Genomic DNA, 18,553 nt, shown 5'->3' with positions numbered 1-18,553 from the left:
ACGACCGTTTAGACCGCATACACCGAAGCAGACGTGCCAACACCAGCACTCAAGACTATCAAAAACAAAGGGCGTATGCCTATCTCAGCCATGCTTTTTTAGTTACGAAACAATACCGTCGGGTAGGCGCCGGCGGTTACCGAATTGAACTGGTGGAAGAAAGCTGTGCCGCTTTTGCCAGAGCGATTTTTTATTATTATTTTTTTAATGAAGAGCGAAGGGCGCAATTAACGTGACCTTCGTTTACATCGAGCGAGGCGATAACAGCCGGAGACGTGCCATGCCGTCTAGGCAGTTTCGTTTGAACGAAAGTGCGAGGTCGGACCGTTGTCATATGACGTGTGACCGGCTGCAAGCTGTGATTTCTGGTGGCAGGAACTGTCACGAGTCGCACTCGGAGGTCGGATTGAGAATAAAAGGAACGTTGTAATTCTCGAACGGCCGCGACTACCGCTCGCAGCGTAGAGTCGGCACGCATTCTTTCGTTTTCTTCCTCGACACGACGACAGCAGCGCAGACCGTTCCCCTATCTCCCTGGCCACACCGGTTAAGGCCACAATGGGCAAAAGCGATGCCTACCGATCTGTCCCAGTTACAAGCAGTGTGATGCGGTGCACAGAGGGGGCAAGCTAAAAGAAAAATGACTAGTACGTCATGTGGCGGTTTCAACTTCACACAGACCTGGAAAACATGCCGGCGGTTATTATTAAGACCGCGGAATTGAGCCGCCTCGTTGTGCGTCGGCGGTGTGATTATCTCGGGAGCCGTTTCCCGCTGCTGAAGACAGGAGAGAAAAAATTAGCTAAGCATTCTCACCTTGGGAAGGTTACGGCGACAGATGGGACACTCGCTCTTGCGGCACAGCACACGCATGCGAGTGGAACACTCGTGACAGACGGGGTGGTCGCACAGGCCGATCGCGTAAACGTGGATCTCACGCCAGCAGACGATGCAGACGTTGTCGTCTTCCTTGACGTCCATCTTGGAATCGGAGGCTGAACGCGGAGAGGCACAAAACCTGCGCCACCTTCCTTGCGGAGCAGGTGGAACACGAATGCGGAGGCTTTTCCTTCGCTCGGTGCTTGAACGGCGGGCCCACGGACACTCGGCGCCAGCCAACAGCACAGATACGGCCGATAATGGAGATGAGATATACAACTTGATGAGCGGAAGTGACGGCACGGCCGAGGCCGGCGCAAATCTAAGCGGAAGGTCAATTTAGGGCAGTTTCGCACACAAGGAGCAGTCCATTGATCAGTCGCAATTTGTCCCAGTTGGCAGCACAGCAGGTATTTGTTTTTACTGGTAATTACGTGCTTGGTGTTCTACTACAAATAATCAGCAGTTCTTATACGATGTAATTAAGTAATAACACAGCGAGTGATTTCGGTTTCGGTACCGTCTGAAACAGCGACAGGTGCATCAAAACCAAGAAACAACACTTATCGGCTCTTTAATTAATGCAAAAAGTAATGTAAATGAACTATTGATGTTCGCGATTTTATTTAGGGTGTACAGCACAAGATAAAACATTAAACTTTAGTTAGTATTAAGCGGCGCTGACGGCGCGTCCCACTGTTCTACTGCTCTCCATTCGCACGGTGATGCGAACCTATCCGCGCAGGAATGAAAAAAATAATAATAATTGAAAGAGAAAAAAAGTGAACCGATCAAAATAAGAATCTGTGGCGTGCCCTCATTCAGTGTTCGCGGAGACGAGGTTCCTAGCGGCCCAGCCCCAGTTCCTCCCACCGTGGGGCGTCGGCGAGGCGAACAAAGTTCCCAGCGATGGATCGGCTGGCATGAGCGGCGGCGTTCGCCTCCTTCAAGTGAACTTCTCCTCAGCGCAGCGCGCGCTGGCGCCGAAGACGCTAGTTTCGCTAAAAGCCAATCCAACGAACGCGAGCCCTCGCAGTCGCATGAGATACACCGCCGTAGTCGTCGACGAGTGAATTCACGCCGGTTTCTCCCGCCGAAGCCGTATAGGAAAGTTTGTGTGTGTGTCAAGTGGACGCCGATCGCCGATAGCGCCGGCGACCGAACGACCGACCCAAGATGAACGGAGGAGCGTACGGCGCTGGCAAGGCCGGCGGAGGATTCGACCCGATCACTTTCGCGCTAAAACCGCAAGTCATGCTTAGGATATTGTGCTGGGTGAGTCGCCCGGTCCCTCAATCTCGCAAACATTCTGACCGCGGGCGAGAGCGATCGCCCGCGCAGCCTGTTTCTTTGTCGAGGTGCCGCAATCGAGAGTGGCGCGGCGTGCATCTGTGTGCGGTGGTTCGGCGGGGGAGGCTATATTGATTTTTCGCCGCGGACGTTCCCTGCTCGATTCGCCGGGAATGGCGGACCGTGTCCTGCCGGGCCGGCGGCCGATGTTGCGCGGCTGCTAAAAACGCCCTCGCGCGCGCCCTTTGCGCGCCGTGCGTATCCGGCGCGTTTTTTTCCGGCCCGACGAGTCGCCGGCATGCGGGGACGCGCGATCGAGCATGACCGCGCTTTCGCTTTCCGAAGAACGCCGACGCGCGCGGGGAGAAGGGAACGCCGCGCGGCGAAGCCCAACCCAGGCGCCCTGCTGTGGGCATGCATGCAGGCGCAGCGGCCTTAGCGCGCGATGTCGAGCTGCTCGCGTGCAGCGAGTATCATTATACTGCACTTCGAAAAACGTGGGGCGGGGCAATAAATTAAAACTGGCGTGCGAATGAAGGCGATTACTCTTACGCACAGCTGCGTTGCACGTGCGTGCATCTGTGCCGGCTCTTTCGCAGGGTACTTGCGAACGGCCAGACGCCAAAAGGCCTTTCGAGAGATAGGGTGGGAGCGACTGTTTATATATAAACGACGCGTTTTATTTGCACTTCATTGAGCGTTGAGATCGCAATATGTATTCGTAATTATAACGCTTAAATATGCCTGTTTTTTGGGTTTGCTAGAATTGTTGGAATCGATATACCATGAAAATTCGCTCACGACTGAGAAGTACAAGGACATGCCGTGAACATGCACATTCCTACTCGTGAATGTTGCGCAATGAATTAAACTTCTGCACCACTATACAGTTGTGTGTTGTGTACTGTATGCATGATTTAACCAACAGATATAAAAATTATAACAATTACATATAAAATGAATCAGCTGTATTTAAGCTTTCTGGAAACGCAGATAGATCGAAGCATGCGTTTCAGAAGTGGCTATTATGATAAGCAGCACACATAAGAACATAATGTGTACTTTTTTCTCCAAAATGGAAAGGATAACTAATTTTTTATAGCCAGTGCACTCCCTATATATATATACACTTACACAACATACACAATATGTGGCACGTATGCATTACGTACACACATGCATACAAAAAAATAAGATGAAAGAAATATAATTATATATAGGTGTATTCTTGTTCATGCAGTTAAGTGCATATTTGAGATCTGCATGTTTTTAGGTAACAATAAAAATATGCGATTTAGTGATCGCCTACGTACAATCTATGTATTTTTAATGCTGATGTTATACCTACAACATCGCCCATATTTTTTCTTTATTTCCTTAAAGACCCCACACGGGGGTATTACACAAGGGATAGGATTACAAAAATAGTTAGAACAATATTATTTAGGGTGAGAGAATTGCTTCCACGAATGCAGATGAACTGGTGATGGCAACGATGTCATAAGGAAGGCCGTCCCAGTCTACGACTATACGGGGGAAAAACGAGGACAAGAAAGTGACAGTGTTCATTTTGGGGCGAGCAACACTTAATGAATGACCAGTACGACATGATGTTCGTGCCAGCGGTGAAATGTATGGTGCTAAGGCGAGCAGACTATAAAAAAATTTGTGTAATAATAATCTGGCGATGCGACAGCGATACGAAAGAGTTGGTAAATTGGAGTCTGCTTTCAAGGATGATGCGCTGATGTAAGAATATGCTGAGTGAATGAACCTAACTGTGCGATTCTGTATGGCTTCAAGGGTGTTGATAAGGTAAATTTCATGCGAGTACCAGATAGCAGAAGCGTATTCAAGTTTACGTCTGATGAACAATTTGTATGCTAGTAGTTTTATGTGGGGAGAAGCTTTTCGTAAGTGGCGTTTACAAAAAAACCTAGGTTTTTGTTAGCAGATGTTACAACATTATTCACATGCGAACACCAGTCAAGGTCGTGAGAAAGTAATGCCTGGTTAAATAGGCTTGTTTTCTATTACATAAGAGAATACAAGAGGATTTTGCTTTGCATACAGAAGGACTTAGTAGCATTAGCCAGTCATCACATCACAATTTTGAATATTGTTTAGGTTGTTCTGAAGCAATACTTGGTCACTGATGTTAGTTATGGCGTGGTAGACAACACAATCGTCAGCAAATATGGAAATGTGACTAGAGACATTAAGTGGTATATATTAAGAACAGGAGGGGGTCCTAGCACAGAGCCCTGTGGAATGCCTGATGTTACAGGAAGCTGGTTAGAAGCACTATTATTGATTTATACAAACTGTGAGCGATTAGTAAGAAATCCTTTTATCCATCTTAGAACATTAGGGCGAATATTCAACTGTGAAAGTTTTAGAAGCCGGCATTGATGAGCTACTGTGTGAAAGGCTTTTGCGAAATCGAGGAAAATTGCGTCAGTATGTGTGTTAGTATCGAAGTTTGAATGCAGATCATGAAGAAAGATGGCCAACTGAGTTTCACAAGAAAATCCCTTGCGGAAACCATGCTGTGATTAATGAAAAAAAAAATCGTTTGAGTTGAGAAAGTTCATTACTTGTGAGAAAATAACATGTTCCATGATTTTGCAAGGGACGCTTGTTGTGGAAATTGGGCAGTGGTTTAGTGGCGAGTTCCTACTACCTGATTTGTAGACCGGAGCAACCTTGCCCACTTTCCATTCGATCGGTAGGTTACCTGAGGTTAATGATTGCGAAAACAGCAAGATTAAAAAAGAAGCAGAAATGATTTTAGTGTTCTTTAGGAGTTTTGGAGTAGTTTTGTCAGGGCCAGCAGACGATGACATCTTGAGGTTTCATCAACGCCAAAATCAAAATGTGCACGAGAATTGAAAAATCTGACACATTGCTCTGGCAGATGAGGTATCAATGCCGTTTAGTTGTTGTAACCCTAAATCGCCCTACTCTTTATCAGTATGGTTTAGTATAAAAACAGTAGAAACTTGCACAAGGAAACCTCTGAATTGACTGTGGGTTGGTCAAGGGGTCTCTCTAATGGCTATAAATGTGGGGGGACCAACATCCTTGTTAGCTTCTTTGTTGTTAGTCTATTACCATTAGTAACAGATATCAAGTGAAATTGAATTCTTTTAAACATATAATAAAGTCAGATGGATTGACAAGGTTAGAAAATTTGCATATACAAAATGGGTGTTGTTGTAATAGGATAGGGATACTCGAAAATCCTTGGGAGGGTGGTTTGTCCAGCATTGGACCAGCTCATGGTGCTGGTGGTGATTGCTCTAATGCCTAGAAACTGACCACGTGGAGAGGAAAGTGTTTAGGCTAGCTAGGATGAGCACTGTTCGAAAGGGCTTTTGGTTGCCCAAAAATACTGCCACATACACTCTTTGTCACAGGTTTCAAACCAATGTATCGGTGACCAAATCTCAACTATGTTAGCATTGTAATGCCACATACAGTTCCACATCAGTGAAAAGTACAACTACTTGTTCATTTTTATTTCTATCCATGGAGAGTACATATGTAAAAAAAAATGCATTGTCGAGCAAAAATTTAATTGGTGTAGAAATTAATAAGTGGCTTGCTAAATTCTTCACAACTGGTTGAGTTGAAGGGATGGGGACCTTGCTCCAACTTATCAAACATGCTAAAGGGTATGTGTCAAGTTTAGCATACCTAAATCAGAAGTTTGTGGTATAAAACTCGGCATAGCAGAAATTATATGTTAGGCACTACAAGGTTCTATTATCAAGTTTCTACTCCCCAGAGCAACTCGCAGTCAGCCTACGAAAGATGCCATAATGGGGAGCTCTGGATTACCTTTCGCCACCTGGAGCTCATGTACGCCTAAATCTACACGTACAGGAAGGCGATATCTTTTGCAGAGCCTTTGTGCGACATCTCATGCTCTGACACTTTTCAGAGTTTTTGAAGCAGCACTCTCTTAATCTGTTGGGCTTTAGAGCTATCAATTTCTACAGAGGTCCCAGGCTGCAGCTCCACAACATATCTCGTCATGGGTGCTGTGGATGGAATTACTTTTAATTGTACGTGAAATGTATGTGATGCTGTTAAGAACAATATGTTACCTTCAGTTGCGACAACTCGTTGCCTCAAAATATGCACAGACACAAAGGACAACTTGCAAATGCAAACTACTCTTAAACTAGTAGTTGTCTTCTCAGTCCGTTAATTCACACTTCTGCTGCAGTTTGTCAGATTCCAGTATCAATCATTTAGTATACTGCAAAGCAGGAGTGATTAACTGCAGTCAAACAAGGGATGACTCAAGCGGGAGCCAACATTTCGACAGGGACAACATCTGTTCGAGTCCCTGCCTTTCTGTGAACCTCTGCCATGTTTGAACAAAGCAGAAAGCAGTGCAGCTGAGCATTGTTATAACAAAGTCGTATCCAGCATGAAAATGACTTAATTATAAACACATATTTGTTATGTATACTGTATTCTTTATGTCGGATAATTTGCTGTATTGAGGTTTTATTCATACTAATGCAAACTGTGCAGAACATTGGTTATATGACTGTGCCAGTTCCGTGTTCTGTTACTTATTGCTTTCCCTTGCCTCTGAACGATCTTTCTCTGCAGCTATTCGCCATTGTGGTGTTCGGGTGCATCTCGTCTGGTGGCTGGGTGGACGAGCGGTGCCAGTACAACAGTGACTCCAACGCTTGCAACTTCGGCGTGGCCGTCGGAGTGCTCGCCTTCCTGGGCGCCTGTGGTTTCCTTGCCATTGAGGCCATGTTTGAGAGCTTCTCCAGCATCAAGATCCGTCGCCGGGCCGTCGTCGCCGACATGGCATTCTCTGGTATGTCCACAGCTGTCTGCGTGTGTGTGCTTTTTACTCGCTTTTCTTTTTGACCATCAAATCACTTCTGGCATTGGGCATTCAAATCTGAGACCGGCATCGTCACAGAATACCAGATGCCATGCTTTTTATCCACAAATATGTACGCAAGCTTGCTGCCTCTTTTTGTTGCCACCTGCACCATAGATGACCTGCAGTGATTTGGTCATGATGAAAATGTATGCGATACAAGATGGCGTGCACTTACCAAAACGCAGGTGTAGTAATCACAGCACATACCAAAACCTTGATGGGCTTGTGCCAGTTCACAATAACTAATTTATGGATGACTAAAGTGAAAGACTAAGCTAGTATCTGATCGCTCGTAATCAGTGGCAATGGGTCTTCTAACCAGTGGTTACAGCAAGTTGCTTATGTAGGTCATGGTCCCTGGCTGCCAACCTCTTCCACATTCTGTAATGCAGTCTAGTGCAACCCATGATGTCGCAGTGGCTTGAAAAAATGCTGCAACTTCACATTTATTGAATCTGATGTTATAAGCACACTTTTTACCAAAACGGAAGTGCCCTGCATCTGTTGATGCACTGAAAAAAAAGAAATCACACTAGACCCTCATTATAACCAAGTTTGTAACCAAGTAATCAGAACAGGTGACAAACTATGTCCTAATAAAAAGCAGTTTTTTGTTAAAAGTGAGGAGTCCCTACAAGGAGTCATAGTATTGCAGGAGGTAAGCTCCGACAACGCCGAGGCTTTCAAAATGCATATTGAAATAACGCTTGATAGCGGTAAAATTTCAATGCTGAAATTTCACCAACCCCTGTGCTTGATAGAAAGGAAAGAAAAATGTTGCCATCAGTCCACTGATTGGTCTCATGTAGATTTCCCATTTCGCATTCTAGAACACACTCGCTGTCAGTCCAGTTTTTTTCACTAGTTTCACTCCAGTTTATTTACTTCACCAGTCTTCACTCCAGGTGTGTTTATTTCTGTTGTTTTAGCCTGCTGAATGCTTTTGCAATAATGCTCTTGTAATGATCGGCTTTATTAATATTTGCTTTGTTGTTCACATATACCATTGCAGCACTTGCGCCCTTCCTGTTATAATCCCAAGAGCGATTGACAGCATGTGTAAATGAATGAATGAATGAATGAATGAATGAATAATCAGGTCTAAAGTGCATGTGTTGCAGTTGAAACCATAAAAAAACTTTGAGTAAAAAAATTTTGTTATAACAAGAGTTTACTGCATACTGGTAGACACATGCAGCACTGTATGCTAGCTACAGCTAGACCACACTAATCTCCTGCTGCGCCCTGGTATATCTAGCAGTCCACTGCTCCTCTGCTATACGAGGGAGTCAACGTGCACTCTGGTTTGTTGCGTGCAGGCCTGTGGGCATTCATGTGGGTCGTGTGCTTCTGCTACCTGTGTGACGCCTGGCGCAAGTCGGACATGCCAAGCGATGGCTACGGCCTCAACAACATTCGAGCGGCCATCGCCTTCAGCTTTTTCTCCATCTTCACGTGGGTGAGTGTGGGCTGTGGCTTAGTACTACTTGTCTGCACCAAACTTCGTCGCGCAGTGGTTGCCAAGGCAACCCAACACAGGCGAGCAGGAGGAGCGCACTGTGCAGAGTGCTCCGACAGAGCCCTGAGCACTTTCAGCACCATTTCATGGCAGAGGCACGGACCTGTGGTTAGGCCGATTGTCAAGTGGTCTGTTGTTCATCAGTGCAGCTCATAGTTTCCAGTCATGTACCACTTGACTGGCATGCAGTTGCTGGCTATATGGTTCCTCCTGTACGAGTAATGCAAAACTGTGCTGCAGAAACAACGGTAGTGAAGACAGCGAGTTAGAAAATTCAACATAACTCGAGGGAGTAGGTGAAGCTTCTATGAGGTGTTGAAGATTGATCGTTGAACATTGATTGCTGGCAAAGAACATTTTCTATGTGCAACTCCATTTCGTACAGAAATCAATAGAGAGTTTAAACTTAGCAAAGACGTGTCATCATGGACATGCACCATAACAGCCGATGACACGACCAAGGCGTAGACCAGTACTGCTGGTGGCAACATCTGGCAACGCAGCGATCAAGCACAGTGCACAAGAAACATCACCATGTTCTGCAACACTTTGAAGAAAAGATGGAAAAAATGTGTTTGTGATTATCTTAGTTACTGCTGGCATGTTTACACTGGCAGTTAAGTGGATACACATTTGGTAATTGCAGTAAATGTTTTGCGTGCTTTGGTTTAACCCGCTGCCACAGTATGTCCCCATTAGTAAGTACTGCTGCTTGCATCTGCGCCTTCCATTATGCATCTACACTACAGCATGTCAGATTTCATTCTGTCAGATCGTTCCTGTGCTGGCATGTGTCACACGGCCGCAAGATTTGCTGAATATCGGTGGGGAAGTTGAAACTTAATTTGTGTACTACCCCCATGCTGCTGTGATGGCTGGTGCCGAATGCTTCGTAAAATGAAATTGAAGGTAGTACATCCAGAGCAACTGCTGTACTATTAGCAGATTGCTAATTTAATGTGAGCAATTTTTTATGCACACTTGGGAAATAAAGGAGGCACTGTTTTAGAGCAGAAGACGATACACGCAAGTGCTTGCATGTGTAATATTTTTTGTTGAAATAAAAATAAATCGAGGAGTTATCACCATTCACTGGTGATAGCTACCCCTTTTCGCTTTGTTATTAAAAAAGACAAAATAAAGATGTATATTCCTGCAGTAGATAATGTTTAAATAAAACAATTACCTTATCAGCCTCTTGTTTTAAACCGCTGCACCTTTCGCAGTGCACTTACTACTTACTGCACTTTGCTGCAGCAAGTGGCACTTGGCAGCATGCTGCCAGATGACAAAGGAAAGTGTGATTTGAATTTGATGGCAGTGTCAACCAGTAAATAAGCAAGCAAATTACACATTTGTTATTTTAAGTAATCTTTGCAAAACCACATTAGCAGGATCAATTGTCACCAGGAAAGACAAGATGGCATCACACTCGACACCCAAACGGCATGCTGCATGTTCCAAAGTGCTGAGAATGGCGACGCGTTGGTGTCTGAAACAAGATGCTCTTCATTGGAAGAGAAAGAATAGCATTCTCCATAAGCAGGGATGCTTAGATCACTTGAAATCGCAACAAATCGGCTTCAGAAGTAGTGCCAACCCTGCACTGGGTATTACTTTATGGATTCTTGAGACACTCCCATTGAGGCTTCTCACTTCAACACAGTGAAGTGAGTTCGCGAAACACACTCGCCGGTGAGTGTGTTCTTCACTAAGCCTTCCTGCGTGACAGGCTGCGAATGTCACTAATGGCGAACTGCAAGCCCTCAAAATGGTGCTGAATTTGCCCATCTGACAGGGGCACAAGCCAGCCAAAGCAGGGCTTGTTCTTTTGGAAGAGCACTCCAGCACAAACCAATGTTACACTGCAGGTGGGCTGCGTGTTCCTTGCTTACCAACGCTACCGACAAGGCGCCGACGCACCGTTCATGCCAAGCTACGAGGCTGACCCAACCGGCATGGGTGGTGGCGGGGGCACACCCTTCACTGGCGGCTACCCCGGGGACATGGGCGATGCCTACCAGGAGCCCCCCTTCTCCACCAAGGCTGACCCCGGAGGCATGGGTGGTGGAAACTTCCAGGCACCGGCCTACTAGCCTGCCCCCATGTCCCCCGTCTGTGATCCCTCTAGCTCCCTCTCTTTTGGGCCCTCCTCTCCCTCTTCAACCTGTATGCATGTCTCCAGCCAAGGGGAGGGAAAACTGGTGATCTACGTGTCTTCTGTCTGTGTGTCGGCCATGCACGCAAGAGCAGGGCCTCGTACTGTGTGTACAGCTGGGAGGCTCCCCGTTTCATATCTTCGCCACGATACGCTATCAAGGCAAAATTTTCGAGCTGAGTGGTGCGCCATGAAGTTCTCTCAAACCTATGCAGAGTGTTACCAGGGTGTTTGTTCCTAGCGTGAAAGTACTTGTGTGATGACAGCTCCAAAGAGACAAGGTCTGGCTGGAACTAGATGTTTGGTGTTCTCATGAGCAGTTTTTGTTTGGCACTCACTGACAGCGTAAATTTTGCTGTTGCAGTGCTTTCTGGTTGTGCAAATTGAAGGTCCGCCCGCTGTATATGTAACATGTGTCGAAGTAAAATAATTGCAATGTTGGCTGGACAACAAAGCCTAAGAAAGTGTGTGATACTTCGCTGCTTACAGAGAGAAAAAAAGAAGAGAAAGGCTTAATTAACTTTCTTGTGTTGTTACTAGGTGACGCCACAGTCGTCTTTCTCTTAGTTTGACTGCATGTCAGGATCTCACATAAGGGGCCTCACAGCCGCGCACAGTAGGAGACTCTGCTATGAGTGTACGGTTACTGTTTGTGTATTCGGCCAGAGGAAAGCATGGCATTTGCTCTGGCTTGCCTGTAGCTGGGAGCAAGAGCGGGGAATAAAATTAGGTTTATTACTCTAGGCAAACCCTACTTAGTAGTACGGTGACAATGAGGTCAGTAGTGGCTCAGTTGCTTGGCTTGTACTTAACCTAAAGTATCGGTACATCTTTTGAAAAAGCTTGCGCAGTCAGGATATCATGTGTTCGACTTACATCCACTGGTACTACCATAATATTCCGTGTCACCGCCCACTCCACGAGCGGACGTAACTTGTCAGGGAAAAATGGGGTGAATGATTTCTCCATGTTCACAAGACAAGCTTGAATTGCCAACAGCAATTAGTAAGCAACACATTTGTAAGTGCTTGCCAGAGAGAGGAATGTGCTTGCTGCACATCACTAGTGAACACATACCTTCGAGAACAGACAGGCCAGACATGTTGCTTACAGTCACTGTTTTTGCAGCCACAAGTCACATTTACAGTCACAACAAGAAACATCTTGCTTACAGTCACCTACAAATTGCTCCTTGCAAGAGTGTGCAGCACTGCGTGATTGTGGTGCTTTTGCCTGGCAGCTGATTAATCTCTCGGTGCGTTTTGTCAAAGTGATATTTTGCTACACAAGGGAAGTGGGCACAATTTGGGGATTGGAGATGACTCGGGATATTGTGGTATAAACCCTGGAAAGTGAGATGCAGCAATGCTTGTGTACTAAAACTAAGAGACATTTGCATTTTTTTTTTTAGGATCCACATCAGGCATTCTCTCTCTTTGCCAACACGTTTCCTTTCAAGAATAGGATTGAACACAATAGAATACCTGGTGGAAAAAAAAAGTAAAAAAGGCGACGAAAAGTGCGCAGGTCATCTGGCTTATGCATTGAGAGCAATGGTATATCCCCAGAGGCTGTATACGCGTGGCATTCTTCTAGCGTTTTTGTTAAAGGGCTGATGTTTGCTCGAAAACCTATCCTTGCAACATACAGCTAGTGGAAACTGTGTGTGGATGAAATTTCAGATCTTTTATGATTGCCTGTGTACTTTACGTGCAAGTGCCATGTTTCTCTACAAGGCCACACTGAATGGCTGTTTAGATTTCAAGTGTACTCTGGATTGTGTTGAAGACAGTGTGTGTGTCCCCAAGGCAGCCTAGTCGAGTAGACACTCCATCACTTTTTGCCGCAAGAAGAGTCTACTCTCTCTTACAGATCGTCTATCCAGGAACTGACTCGCATGTCGACAGTTGACACAGTGTTGATGCTGTTGATAGCCTACATATGTTGGAGTGTAAGAATACTAACAAACATCTCCCGCACAGAGGAAGGAAACCAAATATCGAGCATGGGCTTGACAAATGCTTAATGCACGCTCAAAAGGCGCTCGACATAAGAAGTGGCATGGAACACACCTGCGAGAACAAATGTTATAGAAGACAGCAAGCGCGTTCCGAGACACTGAAGCTGCATTATGTGCCAGTATCTTCACAATTCCAACTCTAGTTTTTTGAGCTACAAGGGCAAGCACTGGACTTGTGGATAATCACAACCTTGATCGAAATGACCACATTTCCAGACTCTGGAGAATTAAACCCCATATTACACCCATTTCCTACACTCGTAAAAAAATGTACACACTTTGGGGCTTTTCTTGTCCCACAACAATAATTGTCATCTGTCTTGCCCACATTTTCTTTCTTTAACACTGCGAGCCTGGTACTTCCTAGTCACGAATGGCTTGTGTGTTACCAGTGTGACACGGCATTCTGCTGATCATTGAAAAGAAAGTAGAGAGTATTAAGTTTTCAAGAAAGGAAACGCAAGCACAGCAGATGACAATTATTGTTGTGGGACAACATAAGCCCCAAAGGGTGCAAGCCTTTTTAAGAGCGTACACTTTTGAAAATTCCGCGCCCTTTGAGGTGCAACTTCGTCTTTTGGTGTCAACCTCGTGTGCATTTCTCCCCGACGCTGCCAGCCCAATACTTTTCTGCCAGGAGAGCCATGCTAGTCTGTTTCACAGAATTCCTGCCGAGAGTGTGGCTACTTCAGGAAACGCACACCAGATTGACAAAAACCATTGGTGCATGACCAGAATCACATGCAAGAAGGTGTACAATTTTAAAGAGTGTAACGAGTGTACCAGCTCTCAGAGCACCTGTGTGAAGCCGAACTGCCATTATCAGGAACATCCGTTCTTAATAATGGCAGGAGTTCTCGTTTCCTTCTTAATAAGAACCAGAGCATTACAATGTTTTGTAACACCATGGAGAGCGGTGCCAGTGATGATGATCGTAGCATCTTTAAAACAAAAGTGCGACCTTGTGGGTGAAGTAATAAATGCGCACCACCCATTGCACAATTCAAAGGCCCACATTTCTGTGCTGCAGGAAACAGAGCGTGACGCACGTACTGTTGTGCAGTGCGTTCACTGCTGTTGCAAAGTTTGCATTCTAGAAATTTCTGGCGTGCCACCATTAGGTGCCGTCATGAACATGCGGGGTTGTGGCAGAGCCTCTAATTGCAGAACTTCTGCCATCCTTCATAAGCATGAACCTGCTTCACTGTCCAAGTCTTGGAGGCACTACCTTGCAGCCTCCAGCGTAACGGTGACGCAACCTTTACTTGCTACCTCGTCCATCAAGGGGTGCACATTGGTGCCACTGAATTGCAGGTGGAACTGAATGTTAGCTGTCGTTTTAATTACCGAATTATTTTCTGTTTGATCTCATCTGGCATTACGTGTTGCTCTAGATTGTGGAGGGCAATATGTACGGTTAGGGACAAAAGTTTGTGGACTGTGCCCACAGAGAAAATGCTGAATTTCACTGTGGCCCATGCGTGCAGCTTTCAACCGAGAAGGGACCATTGAATCTGTTTGCCCAAGAATGCTAGTGCGTCACTTGATTCCTGGTGATGCACTGAATTCGATGAAACCCTTCGCGTTTTCACATTGCATGCAGTCCAGAAAGTTTTGTCCCCGACCCCCAGGTCATTGACTTGGCCACAAGCATCTGCCAAAACACACTTTTGTGTTCGTCATTGGTTCCACATGGCATATGCAAGTAGGATGGACTATGACTCTAGTCAAAGTAAATTATTTTCTGTAACGTTTTTGTCCTATTTTGAGAGGTTGTGTCGGCACGACGCCTTGTTGAAGACTTGTTGCAAATCTTTGATGGCGCTTTTACACTTCCAAGTGCATGCATTGTGATCATCTCCCTTGGAGAAGCGTTTCAGTGATGTTCATTTGCATTTCAGTTGTGATACTGAAGCTGGCCAACACCATGAACTGTCCTCTCTGTAAACTATTGCTGTCAAACACTGCAAAGCCACTGTCAGTGTAACCATGAGATTCTTTTTGTCCGTGCAGTGCTGCCGCGATGATAATGGGCGCACAGTGGACAAACTGGCGCAACCTCGGCATATCTAGTCTCTGCCCAGAGAGCTATGCTTGGTGGCAGAAGAAAACGGACGGTGCTGAACACGCCGTTGACATTCCACACTGTTCCTATAATCTTGTCAAAATGTTGTCCTTGCTTCTCTCCCGTCATTCAAAAGTCACGCCCGCACAACTAGACTCGACGTCAAAAGGTGCCAGCATTGGAATGATGAACAACCGTGTGCACTTTCTCTGTGCTTCTAGTCGTCGTTACAAACCCTGCTGTGTCTTAAACACTCGTCAAAAAAGTCCGTGCCCATATATCACCGCTTTCTCTCTCTCCGCAACTTGCGATTACTTCCGTCACTCAGTAAGAAAAAAAAAAAGACTGCAATAACGAAAATGTATTTTTGTGCGAGGCGTGCACACACACACACAATAGACACCCGCAATAACCGTGCCTCGGAAGGAAACGTTTGGTCGGCTGTCGTGTGCTGTCTTTGGGCATACGTTGGATTGGGAACGCATTTTTCCACTCCTCAGTGGCTAACTCGCGATCTGCCCAGCTTTCATGTCTCTGTATTAACAATGCATTCATGTACCAACATAACACATTTGCCTGTTTAAAACTGTTTTGGCTAGGTTTTAAATGGACAAGGGATCTCCATTTGTTTCTTTACAGTCTGAGACAAATTCTGTTGGAACAGCATGGCATTGAAATATGGCTGCATCATTAGAAAATGTGGCCTATGTGTATGTTTTAAAAGATGTTATTTTTTATCCTGTCAGCTGACACCGCCACATTTACCATCTTGCCTACAGCAAAAGCTATCCAAATTTACGACATGATTTTCTGTAGTGAGGAACGGACCGCAACCTTCTGACAAGCTTCCCTTCCATGTCGTGCGAAACATCTGGGACTTTGTGTAGCAGTACCAAATGCGGCCCTTGGGCAGACTGGCAGAACCTAATGTTGCTTACTTTGTTGTCTCTCATTTATGCCACAACGTGGAGGTGAACTTGCAAGATGTTGATTTGTTCAGACACATTTTTGCACCTATTGCAAGTAATATTCAAGTACGCTAAAGTCAATGCAAATCAAACTCAATGCAGGCTGGACATTGCTACGTGTTTCTTGCAAGCACGCTTGACTTCAGTCTCGCAGTACTCAGCAGCGCTCTCTACACTTTAATCTTACTCGAGAAATGCAGTACTGATCAGCCTTGCGAACGATTGAAAGTGGCCGTGTTACAGAAGGTGTCACAGCAGGAACTGCAATCCTGAGAAAGCAAGACATAGACAGATGTCACAAGTGGCAGTCGCTGCAGGCTTTGACGGTTTGATTTACGACTTGTACTTACGTGTGCAATTTCATGTGCAATCTTTTTAAGTGCAATTTCATTTCACTGAATCATGCTCGTTAATGTTTTTTAAGGAGACTGCCACCATCACACTGTTTCCCTTGCACTTGCATCCTGAAAGCTGTAACTGCCATAGATGACGCTCCTTTAGAATGATGCCAGTAATCAGCATTTATGCATTTTCGCTTGCTTTCCCGCCGATTCTGATGCCCAGAATATTACCATACAAGATAAAAGCTATTATCAAAGTTTTTAAGCACTGTCACCACTGCCCTGAGGACACCCAGACAGCATGATGGATGCTCGCTCCAGCGTCTGCAGCAAATCCGAAGGAAAGTGCTGATGCCAAGCTGTCAAATTTGCAGTTTATGAAGAGCCATCATTGCCCCCTCACGCATGTGTTAAGCTTCCCTCGCTAGCTGCTTTTGTGAGCAAAATGCCATGCAGGCAATGTAGTAGGTGCAGACATTTCAGCTGCGCTCACTGCTGACATTCTACTGGTTTACAGTGGTGATGTCGCGCCAAATTTTCGCAGCCATAATCTATCACAATCTTGAAGGTGGCTACTGAAAATCTGCTAGCTTGCCCAGTGTAACATGCCCCGATAGGTATGTGGTCATCTGGCGCAAGAACAAAAGGCACATGTCTGCTGAGGAACTGAACACAATGTACAACAGATTATTCCACAGATGGATCTTTTTTTTTTCTTTTTGCTTTTTGTATAATGGATCCGCCTGATTTTTAGGGTGCTAACGGTCCTGAAAGTCGGCAGCGATCATAATAAGTGAGTTCATCTAAAACTGCCCGAGCGTGAGTGTCGACTGCTTAGAATTGGCGACTTTTGAAGTATGATCTCCAGGCATATTAGTATATTTTGTAATATAGTCACCTATTCGACTGCAAAGCAGACGAGCAGTAGATTACAGCAGCACATGGGAATCGCGAAATTTATAGAGTAGGACGTAACCAGACAGAAGTGAGCAAACAGCGCAGCCATACGGAAACACCCGTCAGCACCATCTGTCTGCAAACTTTTTCATGTTGGCCTTAACTGAGACAGCCCGTTTGAGCAGACGTTATACACACCCAAGAGAAGGCGTCGTGTACCATATTCTCAATGTAAACACACCTATTCTCTGGTCTATGTTGTAAATATTACAGTGTCTCTCGCGTGCCTGTACATATATGCTTGTGACATCTGTATCGCATATGCCTTGTTTACAGTGCAGAGGACATTTGCAAGCAGGCTGGTGCCATTCTATGTGTTCATTGCAGCACAAAGCAGCTTCCAGAACCTTACTGACGAGTTGCAGCGGGGCAGGCAATTTGTGCATTACATACATTTCTCACACAAGCTAGGCCTATGGACATCTTTCTTTGTTTGTTTTTTTTCATTACAAAGACTAATTAGAGATGCCGTCTGTCAAAGAGTCAATCTTCACCTTTTTTTTGTTGTTCCAGTAGAAATGTAAAATGGCTTCTTGTTCACGGTGACTAGCTCAAGCGTTCTTAATGCCTACACATTGTGTTGCCTTCTGCTACATAAGCGTGATGAAGTACTGCATTATTCTTCACCTCAACCAAAAGCTTCTTTGCATGCCACACGTTTTTTGAGCCAGACTGAAAATGTGGGTCTCCAGAGTTTTGTGAACGACACACAGAGGCCGTTCCACACATTCTGTCTCACTCAAAAATGCATTACACGCCTTCTGATCAGCACTTCGGCACCTAGCGTACCTTCAAGCTTTTAGGAAAGCTAAGCGTGTGTGAGTTATTTATGAAATGCGCGGCAGCTGTTATTTTGGCGGCTCACATTTATTTCCCATTGCGTAGCTGCCACCATGAATGCACGGCGACTCGTGGGCTAGCAAGCTGCAAACAGTTAGGATGCCTTGGTTGTAAAAGCTCACATTTGATTTCTCCGATGGTCACGTGCGCCTTGTTTGCGTGTTTGTTTCATCAGCAGTGTGTTTGTGACACGAGTGCATTTCGTTGTTTCATGTGAGGTTTCGCAAGGGTTTGCAATTTTCGTTCATGGTGTCACGGTTGCGAAATAAAAAAAAATGCTCTAGATGATGTTTGTGCATGTGCACGCGTGTGATATAACTATTATGTAGTTGGAGGAAACAACATGTTAATGTAACTAGTTGGGAAGAAATAAAGGATGCTGTCACACCAGCGTTTGTTTGGTCTGTAATTTGGGTCAACACTGTTGAAATCCATATACCAGTTCCACCGATTAAGTGCAGCTATCAGTCCATCATTACAGATCTGGCACACCGCTGACAGCAGAATGTCAGACCAGTACTTCTTTTTTTGTATTGTTTTGGTTCAGTTCCGGAGTGAAAAAAAATGAGTCTACTGGTCTGTATTTGCATTAGCT

The 18,553-nt window shown here is 45.3% G+C and overlaps 2 protein-coding genes across 2 annotated transcripts in view; one reads left to right on the top strand and one right to left on the bottom strand.

Moving 5' to 3' along the window:
• The window catches only part of LOC139048748 (E3 ubiquitin-protein ligase ZNF598-like), a 31,272-nt gene extending 30,100 nt beyond the window's left edge, over positions 1–1,172 (bottom strand). The window contains exon 1 of the mRNA XM_070523307.1: positions 817–1,172. Coding sequence (XP_070379408.1) covers positions 817–981 — 165 coding nt within the window. The 5' untranslated portion in view covers positions 982–1,172. The remainder of the gene's footprint in view (positions 1–816) is intronic.
• Positions 1,173–1,592: 420 nt separating this feature from the next.
• On the top strand, positions 1,593–18,350 carry Syngr (synaptogyrin). Its single transcript, XM_070523306.1, has 4 exons — positions 1,593–2,154; positions 6,799–7,018; positions 8,410–8,549; positions 10,481–18,350. The coding sequence occupies exons 1-4, from the start codon at positions 2,056–2,058 to the stop codon at positions 10,703–10,705; spliced, it is 684 nt and encodes a 227-aa protein (XP_070379407.1). The 5' UTR covers positions 1,593–2,055; the 3' UTR covers positions 10,706–18,350.
• Positions 18,351–18,553: the final 203 nt, after the last annotated feature.

The sequence above is a fragment of the Dermacentor albipictus genome, chromosome 8, assembly GCF_038994185.2.
Source record: "Dermacentor albipictus isolate Rhodes 1998 colony chromosome 8, USDA_Dalb.pri_finalv2, whole genome shotgun sequence".
NCBI lineage: Eukaryota > Metazoa > Arthropoda > Arachnida > Ixodida > Ixodidae > Dermacentor > Dermacentor albipictus.
The sequence above is the reverse complement of the archived record's forward strand: the minus strand, read 5'-3'. Positions and strand labels throughout refer to the sequence as shown.